This window comes from Mesocricetus auratus, unplaced genomic scaffold (assembly GCF_017639785.1).
Source record: "Mesocricetus auratus isolate SY011 unplaced genomic scaffold, BCM_Maur_2.0 Super-Scaffold_100004, whole genome shotgun sequence".
In the NCBI taxonomy this organism is placed as follows: domain Eukaryota; kingdom Metazoa; phylum Chordata; class Mammalia; order Rodentia; family Cricetidae; genus Mesocricetus; species Mesocricetus auratus.
This window is the reverse complement of record NW_024429189.1, coordinates 97635311-97645103: the sequence shown is the minus strand read 5'-3', so window position 1 is coordinate 97645103 and position 9793 is coordinate 97635311. Positions and strand designations below refer to the sequence as shown.

The window sequence follows — 9793 nt, the reverse complement described above, 5'->3', positions numbered from 1 at the left end:
CTCATTAGAGTCAGTTTGCATCAAAGACTACCCCTTAGGCTTATGCTGTGAAGTCTCCCCTATCTTCAGAAAAGAGTGACAGACCCAACTTCTGCCACATCGGCTTTGAGACTCTGCCATCTGTCTCTGGTTTTGGGGCCTGAGCAATCCTAGGAGCTGTGGCGCAGGTGTCTGGGTCCCTCTGAGTCCTGCACACTGTTCTGTCAGCTGTGGCGCAGGTGTCTGGGTCCCTCTGAGTCCTGCACACTGTTCTGTCTGCTCCAGTAACAAAAGACCCTGTGGTCTGAAAGGAGAGTAAAGCTGGAAATCAGCCCTGGCCCTTACCTACTTCTACCTCCAGGACATCAGGCAGATGGCTAGTGTTTTGTGTGGCTCTCAAATGGCAAAGGTGGCCCTTTGAGGGTCAGAGGTAAGAGAAGTGGTGAGTGTGCATTTCTAACATTGAAGACTTAAACCCCTTGCTTCTTTCCCGAAGCAACAAGGATACTAGAAATGGTGGCAGGGTTCCTAGTACAGGGACCACATCCTGGCCCTCAGCCTTGGTGAGCTGGGAGAGCCTGGGAGGATCCAGTGGCTCCTGGAAGATTAGGAAAGGTGACAAATAGGAGCCCAATCGCACCAGTCAAGAAGCCCCTCCTGGGTTTTCTGCATCAAGTGTAAAAAGGAAGCCAGTGGGAGACAACACAGAGTAAAGACTCAGCTCAGTCTCAGAGGTAAGAGCTGATGTCTATTAGCGGGGCTGCCTGCTGTTAGCCAGAGAGGTGATGTTCAGGTGATCAAGGGCACAGAGAATGCGGTGTGCAGACTCTGACAACAGTTTTGGTAGCTGAGCTTAGGGAAAGGTAAGGGCATGGCTCCATCAGACCCAGATGGTTGCAGTTGAGTTGTTTGGGGGCATTTTCCTTAGAGACCAAGGGAAGTGAGAGGGAAATCCTCCCTGCCCCCATCAGAAAGGCTCATTCTTCCTGCTGGAGGGGGCAGGGCATGCTGAAGGCCCTGGGATACATGTATTTCCCAGACTAGAAGGCTAAGTGAGTAATGACCACAACATATACATGCATACAACATTAATCTGGGCCAGGTGCAGGCAAGAGCACATAATTTAAGATTAAAGCTATGCATTAATTTAGACTGTAAAAGCAGATTACATGGGGGAATCCAAGGCAAGTAAAGTTGGTTTTGTCAGGTCCAAAGGACATTCCAGTTCTACAAACTCCAAAAGGCAGTTCAAATACCTAGAAAGGAGCTCAGCCTGAACTACGGGAGGATTTCTGTTAAGTAGAAGCCAGCATTCCTCCGGAACTTATGAAACATGTTCCCCTTTACCAAAAGGAGTCATCACACGGGCAGGAGGGACAAATGGTTACTGTGGTACCTATCAGCATATGAAAGCCCATGCTGCCTCCAGGCTCCCTCAGTGTCACAAGTACCTGTTACATATTTCAAAGTCCATGCTGGCACCGAGGCCCTCCCCACCTCCCCTCTCCCCTAAACTCCAGCTCGTGGACTCCTCTCCCTCCAGCTACTCACCCTCCTTATAACCCTGCTTTTTCAGCTAACATTTTCCACCCCTCTCCTCTGCTCTGCTCCTGCTCACTATGTTTCTCTGTTCTCTGTCCCCTGCCATCTCTCACACATAGTCCTGCCATGTTTGGTCTGCTGGATACGCTCAGTTGTTTCTCTCTGCTCTGGATACCCCTCCCCATGCCTCTGCCTGTTCTCTCTCATACCTACAACAAAAACCCTCCTCCTACCACACCACGGAGAGGACATGTCTTCTTTAAACGGGTTTTTACAAAGTTCTCTTAAAGGGAGATTAAATAAACAGGCTGAGAACCCTAGGACAGCAGGTTAAGTCCTAAGTGACTTCATGGTGTATTTAACTTGGACATGAGGTCCAGCAAAAGTTCAGTCTCTCTGGATGAAGGAGATATTTTTATAAAGTTCTATTATGGCACACAACAGCTACAGGCCTGCACGGGAAAGAACCAGCTGTGTGAGCTGGCCAAGTCCAGCCTATTCACTGTCATTGCTCAGGAGAGAGCCAACTGTGGTGAACAGACCCAGTCCAGGCCACTAATTGCTTTTCCCAGGCCTGTTCTTTAACAATTGTATTTATATTTTAAATAGCTTTAAAAAATAAAACTATGAATGTGAAAATTAGCATCAACTTTAGCGTTCATAAATAGGATTTTGTTGGAGCACAGCCACGCTCTCTCTCGTGCTGACTGCGGGCATTCTCTGCTACAGGGCCTAGCTGGCGAAGCTGCAGACACACGCTTGCAGCTCTATTGCAGACAGGGTGCTCCACCGTGCACTGCTGCATCTCTGGGGCAGTTTTTTCAGCTGCTCAACAAGTTCTTGTGGAACACTGTAACCCTGTATTGGGTCATAGTGTCCCTGCTGCTCCTCAACATTGGAAGGAAAATCATCTTTAGGCTCAATGCTGTATAACAACTCAGAAGGCTGTATTGGGTTTTATCAAGTGGACTAAAATAGGTGCTGAACATTTTCCTCTAACCCCAATCCTTCTCTTCCTGGCAGGGCTCCAACATATAGTGCTTTGCCTGCACTGACTCAGGCTGACTGCTGGCCCAGTATGTGACCCCCCGGGCCCGGGGATCTGCCAGTCCCCAAGCCTGGTCCCAGGTCAGTGCACGAGGCAGTCCCACCCTGGGCTTTGCAGCAGCTGGCAAGCTCTACCCCATCTGCCCCGGCCCTCCACACCCGCAGGGCTCTTCCAGAGGACCAGAGTTTGAATCCCAGTAACCGAGAGCTGCTCACAACTCCAGCTCTAGGGATCTGGTGCCCTCTTCTGGCCTCAGGTAGCATACACACAGACACATAAAATAAAGTTAAACGTTTTACAATGCCGTGTCTCTGACCAGAAGGAAATTTAAGAGTAACTCAGTAGAAAGAGTCCAGAAAACACCCAGGCAGAATTCTTATCAAGGGTGAGTCTAGGTGAAGGAGAGAGAAAATATACAGGGAAAACTGGACAGGCTTCCTAAAAGGGCTGCTTCCTTTCTTGTGGGATTAGTGGGAGGGAGGACCTGGGTGGGAAGGTGAGGGAAATAGGACTCTTATAAGAGCACCCAGGCAGATTCCCAGCTCTCTTTCCATTCCTATCCTGATGCTAGATGTCAACTTGAGCTCCATAAAATTTTGCCCTCTCCACATTTTGGTCTGCTTTCCCTGGACAGTCAATTCTTTACTTTCCCCGTCCAATGAACTCAGTTAACACCAAGATTCCCGTTACAGAGGGTCCGGGAGACGGCTGAACTGGTAAAGCCCCACACGAGCAGGAGAACGGCGTTCAATCCACAGCAATCCTGTAACAAGCTGAGTGTGGCAACCCCGAGGGGAGATGAAGACAGGAGGGGAGATGAAGACAGGAGGAACCCTGGGGCTTGCTGGCCCTTCCAGCTGAAACAGCTGACAGCGAGGTGGGCGTGTGCACAGCATGCATATACACATGCGCACACACTCACACACATGCACACACTTATACACATGCATGCATACTGACACACATGCATGCATGCACACACATGCACACACTCATACACATACACACACTCACACACATACACACACTCATACACATGCACACACACTCACACACATGCACACACTCATACACATGCATACACACGCACACACTCACACACACTCATACACATGCACACACACTCACACACTCACACACATGCGCACACACGCACACACATGCACACACACTCACACACATGCACACACACATGCACACACTCATACACATGCACACACACATGCATGCACACACTATTGCTTAAAGAATAGAGATAAACAAAATACTGAGAGACTGCCTCACTTGGGAGGAGGCATGGCAATGCAGTGTGGAACCCCGGGTATGATTTTTTCACTTTACTGAATTATGTGTTGGGGGGAGCATGCCTTGTCAGAGGACAGCTCTAGGGGGTTGGTTCGCTTCTGCCATATGGATCCAGACTGAAGTCAGGGTGTTAGGCTTGGTGGCAGGAGTCTTTACTCAACGAAACATCTTGCCACCCTTTGTGTTTTGAGAATGAGATCTCAGTGTAGCCCAGGCTGGCCTCCTTCTGCCTCCACCTCCCCAAGTGCTTCTTCCAGGTGCTAGGCTTATAGGTCTATCCCGCTGTGCCCCAGTCTTGAAACACAAAGAGGCCACACATGGGAAAGCTGGAGAATTTCGGTGGCCTACAGTTCACCTCATGGTGCTGCACAACAATTAATTTCCAAGTGTTGATCCTCATGCCATGACCACATCACAGAGCTGGGCTTAGAGTCTGCGGGGCGTCAATGTTTTCACAACTTGCTATTCGTGTAAAACCGGTGGATGAAAGCTGACAATAAGATTATAAAGAAAGAAAAACAACGATTGTTATTTCCTAGTTATTGGTTCAGCCTGAGGTCTCCTGGAGTTGTTGAGTGTTGTGGGGTGTGTTTGGGTGTGTGTGAGGCTTCCTGGAGTGTAGCAAACACCTGTTCATCTCAGACAGGGGATCTGACAACAGGCCAAAGAAATCATTCTACGAAAGTCCAACTTGGCAAATGAGTTTATTGGAATTACTTAAATTATTATGGGTGATGGGCTACTTACAGGGGCACAAATGTCACCAAAACACCCATCCAAACATGGATGGTAACTTTAGAAGCTCTCGTCATGGCTGGCAGACAGCCCTCCCTGTCATTGTCACAGGCCTTCTTCCCACAGCTGCTTCTGTAACCTTGAGAAGGGGCACGGGTATTAAGGCTGGACTTGGGAGGGAGTGGCCCAGCTGAACACAAAGCTGGGGTTCCAGGCAGTGTACAGCAGGGGCAGAGTGTTGGGGTCCCTGGACACAGAGCACAAGCCATTCCAAGCATGCCTTTCGGCATTCCGGCGTTTCCTTTAGTCACTCCCAAGCAATCCCACCTTGTCCTCACACATTTCAGTTTTCCCAGACCTGTGAGGTTCAATTCTTGTTTAATCCTTGAGTCTCACGAAGCACCCCTCCCCCCAGGGCTTGTTCCCACTAGACGCCAACTGCTTGTGTACAACAGGCAGTCTAGTGCTCTGTTTCTGGCCGGCTTAGTAACGCTGGATCCGCCTGAAGATACAGTCTGGGGGTGGGGACAAAGTGATGACAGTAGGGTGTGGTCTCCTCTATAAAGGCTCCTCTATCCGTGGAGACACACCTATCAGTACGGACACCAGGGTTCCCGCTGCCCTCCAGGCTTAAGAGGTTCCCGAAGGGAGGCACCGGTCCAGCTGGGGCTCTGCCAGTCGCTATGGCCTGCTGCCTGGGGTCTGCCCTGCTGCTACTGCTGCTGCAGCTGCTGGGTGAGAACCCGTCCGCTCCTTGTCCCGGCCCCTGCCCTCTCCGCTCCAGTCCTCAGGCACAAGGTGGGATTGCTTGGGAATGCCTACAGGAAACGCCGCGATGCCGAAAGGCATGCTTGGAATGGCTTGTGCTCTGTGTCCAGGGACCCCAACACTCTGCCCCTGCTGTACACTGTCTGGAACCCTGGGCCACCCCTCCCAAGTCCAGCCTTGATACCTGTGCCCCAGGAACTTTCTTTTCCCCTTCCTCTCCCCGCCCCCAATGTGGTCTTCAGAGTGCCCGCTCTGGGGAGTTCCACAGGACTCTGTGCCTCATAGCTCTGTGACTTCTGTGCCTCACAGCTCGTGTTCCTCCTTCCAGGACTGCCCCTTCTCCACCAGGGGCATCACGGAAGGGAAGGGATTACCTTCTGAGTGTGGTGTGGAGGATGGATACTGGTAAGCTTTTAGGCAGAGGAGACCTTAGAGCTGAGATGTGTCATGTTGAGTGGATCACATTTAAGGGTGATGGATGGCAGGCCAGGGTTAGCCAGAGGCTAGGGAAAGGAAATCCCATAAACCTGAGTTTGGTGACTCGGGGAGTTTGGCAGACCCCCTGGATTGGCTGGATTTAGGTATGCCCAGTGGCAAGTTTGGACACAGCTGCCAGGTCTACCAACTTCTGATGTGAAGTGTCAGGCATTTTCTTTTCCCCGACTGGGCTGCCTATGTCTTCATTTAAACTACTGATGAACGTCCAGGTCGCCGCCTCAGGAGGAAGCCTGCCGTCAGCTGTCTGTCTGAATCCACACCTGGAAGCCAGGGTCTGAATGTGCCCTAAAACACACAGTACCCGTCCAGTGAACCCAATGCCTAGAGCTCCCCTTTGCTGGTCCAAAACCAGAGTTGAGGTGGGGCAGGATAAATTAGACTCAGACCCACGAGGAAGCACCTGGCACAGGGGGCAGGAGGTACAGGTCGGGATGGAAGGAGGACCAGAAACTTGTAGATTCACCCATGGGGTTTCCATGTATCAGAGGAGGGAACATCAGTGTGTCAAAAGGAGGATGAGGGGTGCCATTTTCAAAAACGGATCAGTTAGCCTCAGGGTCCTGTCAGGTGGAGCTGGGGAGGATGGAAGGAGCCCAATAGATCCTCTGTGGAAGCCTGTGGCCGTACTGGAGATGGTGGTGGATGCTGGACCTCAGATTCTGGGGAAAGCCCAGACCCAGCCTTCCAGTGTTACATCCACTTACAACATGAGGGATTACCCTCCTCAGGATGAAGTCCAGTCAGCGCCAGCAGGTCATGCCTACGTTCCACACTCTCTCCCTTGGGTTTGGGCACCCCAGACTCCGTAGTGCAGAATGGGGGAGAATCAGGCACGGGGGACTGACTGCAGCCTGCCTGTCCCTCACCAGGGTCTGCGAGCTCCACCGGCGGGAATCGCTGCGTGGCCGCGGCCGAGGCGTGCACAGCAGACGCTCAGTGCCAGCAGCTGCGCTCGGAGTATGTGGCCCGATGCCTGGGCCGGGCGGCACCGGGGGCCTGGAGTGGACCCGGGGTCTGCGTGCGCTCCCGCTGTCGCCGTGCCCTGCGCGGCTTCTTCGCCCGTGGGCCTCCGGCGCTCACGCATGCGCTGCTCTTCTGCGGGTGCGAGAGCCCCGCGTGCGCCGAGCGCCGGCGTCAAACCTTCGCTCCGGCCTGCGCGTTCTCGGGCCCCGGGTCGGCGCCGCCCTCCTGCCTGAAGGCCCGGGACCGCTGCGAGCGTAGCCGCCTGTGCAGGTGCGTGCGGGACGGGCCGGGCCTCTCACCGCCGTCCGGGCGCGCGCAGGCCTCGTCTCCTTGCCTTCCAGGCCTCGTGCGCTCCCGCGCCCGGCTCCCGCGATAGCTGCCCGGAGGAGCGGGGCCCGCGTTGTCTGCTCGCCTACGCGGGCCTCATAGGTACGCCGGCCGGGCGGGCCCAGGCGGGCGGGCGGTGGCGGTGGTGGAGGCGGGCTCGGGGAGCCCATCAGGCGCCCTGGGGTCCCTGCAGGCACTGAAGTCACCCCCAACTACCTGGACAACGTGAGCGCGCAAGTCGCGCCCTGGTGCGGCTGTGGGGACAGCGGAAACCGGCTGGAAGAGTGCGAAGCCTTCCACAAGCTCTTTACAAGGAACCCCTGCTTGGGTGAGGGGCTGGAGAGCCAGGATGTCTATGGCCCAGTCCAAGCCGCCTGGTCCCTGAGAGTCCTTAAAACGTTTATGTTTTTTTGTTTGTTTGTTTGTTTGTTTGTTTTGGTTTTTTTTGGCGTGGGCGAGGGGCGGTGTGCACATGCCATATGAACGGAAGTCAGCAGCCAACTTGTGAGAGTCCCTACTTCCACCGTGCGGTCCCCCGGAGTAGAACTAGGGTCCTCAGTTTTAGTGGCAAGTGCCTTTACCTGCTGAGTCATCTTGCTGGCTTAAGTGAGCCCATTTTTGATGGAAGGAAACCGACATTCTTCGAGGAGCTGCTGTTTCCAGACTGCAGGTCACAAGAGAATTCTAGAAGTGTCAAGGGTCCCTAGGGGCTGGAAGGGCTGAGTTAAAACTGGAATTGGCTGAGACTCCCACTTTGGCACTAATAGGAGGTTCCTTGATGGGCTCTCCACTCATGCTGCTGTTCTTGCCTTGGGGTAGGTAGAATGGCTTACTTAATTCCAAAATTCTGGAGGCCTGTTTGGAGTTGGTCTCTGCCATTTAGTAGCTGAAAGTTAAACTCTTATTAATCCCGATTGTGTTCACTTGTAAAGTGGGGGTGACGTCTGTCAGCCTCTCCTGTGAAGATGAAGACGAGCAGTTTGTGGGTCCCTCACACAGCCATCATGTAATATGCCCCTCCCATCTCAGATCATGCCTTGCAGGTCCCAGGGAGTGTCCCAGTTTGTCCCAAAGGAGGGGGCCAATTTCCTAGGGCTTCCTGGCCAAGCCTTCTCTGGATGTCTCCACTCCATAGATGGTGCCATGGTGGCCTTTAACACCTTGTGGCCCTCAGTTCTGCAGGACTGGCTGAACCCCTACCAGAACACTGGGTACCGTTTCCCACAGGTGGGTGTGGGGAGCTGGCAGCTTCTGCACGATTCCCTTCTGCACTATCCTTCAGGCCAGGGTGGGACATGAGTGACTTAGAAGAGATGGAGGCAGAAGCAATGCTCATTTCGTCCTCACCTCCTAGGTGTCCTCGATGTCCATACTCACTGCCTTGGCTCTCCAAGCACTGCTCTGATTAGGAAGGTGTGCCGTGGACAGCACAGCTGACTGCCACGCATCTGGCTCACACCTCCTGCTCACTGAAATGAGACTGCCTTGCCCTCAGGTCTCATACACCCCTGTGCCTGTCTCCTGGATTGAGGGTCCGACTGAAAAGCCTCTAGGTGTCTTGGCTGTTTTCTTGAGATGGTCACCTACTGTAGATGAAGCTCACCGGGCCCCCAGGGCTTATAGAGCAGGGCAGAGACTACCCCCACTCCTAGATTTTGGAACTGTCATCTTTGGAGCAGACAGGGCACATAGACAGACCGCGACAGGCAAGACCATTTCCAGTTGGCACTGAAGCCTAAACACCCTCCCAGGCAGCCATTACTCACCATTAAACCCCACCTAGCAGTGGCATTGCTTGCTGCTTAGGACAAGCTGCTGTGTAAACATTGGAGAGAGACTCGGGCCCCTCCTGCTTGGCATCCCACTGAATGAATAGCCTCTTTCCCCTACGGTTTCCCTAGCACAGCAAGCAGCTCAATAAACACACATGCACTGAGACCATCCTTGTTTTCTGTCATCTGTCCTGGAAACGTGGAGACCTGTGTGGCCTTGGATGGCCCAGAACAACTCTTGGTCTGAGAACTGAGAATGAACACACCTGTCTCTGAAACAGCGGCTACCAACTAAGACTGAGTGCACGTGTTGCAATGCCTTTGCAAACTCAAAGCTGGGGTTTGCTGGTGTTACCAGCCAGCTCCTGGCTTTAGTCAGGCCTCCCCCGACTGTAGACAGGTCAAAGTGGGTGGAGCAAATGCCTGAGCAAACTGTCTCCAGAGTTTAAAGAGTCTTGAGATTGCTAGTCTTCATGTAGCTGCTCGGTAGCTGGGAAAGGCCCCACTGAGGGGTGGCTTCCGATGCCTCCATGCCTGAACTTATGCTCTCTTAGCATCTCAGCAGAGAAAAGGCATTGCTCCTTTCCACCGTTCACGAATGATACCCTGATGGCCCAGTGTGGTCATGGGCCTTTTCCTGGAGAGAGTCACAGCCAGCAAGTCACCTGGGATAAGAAGGAGTCTGGCAGAGTGAAGCTGGGTCCAAACTCTACTCATTTCACAAAAGGAGAGAATACGCTTTGTCACCTGCACGGAAGTGGACACCTACACAGTGTAGGTGGGAGGGGCAAGCTGAGCTGGGGCCAGGGGGGTCACCACCCTGCCCTGCTTCCTATAATCACAAGGTGGCTCCCAC

At 53.3% G+C, this 9793-nt stretch overlaps 1 protein-coding gene across 2 annotated transcripts; it reads left to right on the top strand.

Annotated features, from left to right (window-relative positions):
• Positions 1 to 5197: 5197 nt before the first annotated feature.
• Gfra4 (GDNF family receptor alpha 4) lies at positions 5198 to 9103 on the top strand. Of its 2 annotated transcripts, XM_005068485.4 has the most exons (6): positions 5198 to 5344; positions 6745 to 7108; positions 7158 to 7267; positions 7359 to 7493; positions 8301 to 8392; positions 8474 to 9103. In XM_005068485.4, exons 1-6 carry the CDS (start codon positions 5293 to 5295, stop codon positions 8600 to 8602), a joined length of 882 nt encoding a protein of 293 aa, XP_005068542.1. In that variant the 5' UTR covers positions 5198 to 5292; the 3' UTR covers positions 8603 to 9103. The 2 variants fall into 2 exon arrangements, 1 of the variants encoding a protein (XP_005068542.1); XR_005877413.1 differs by lacking the exons at positions 5198 to 5344; positions 7359 to 7493; positions 8474 to 9103 and having other exon boundaries at positions 6987 to 7267; positions 8195 to 8314.
• Positions 9104 to 9793: the final 690 nt, after the last annotated feature.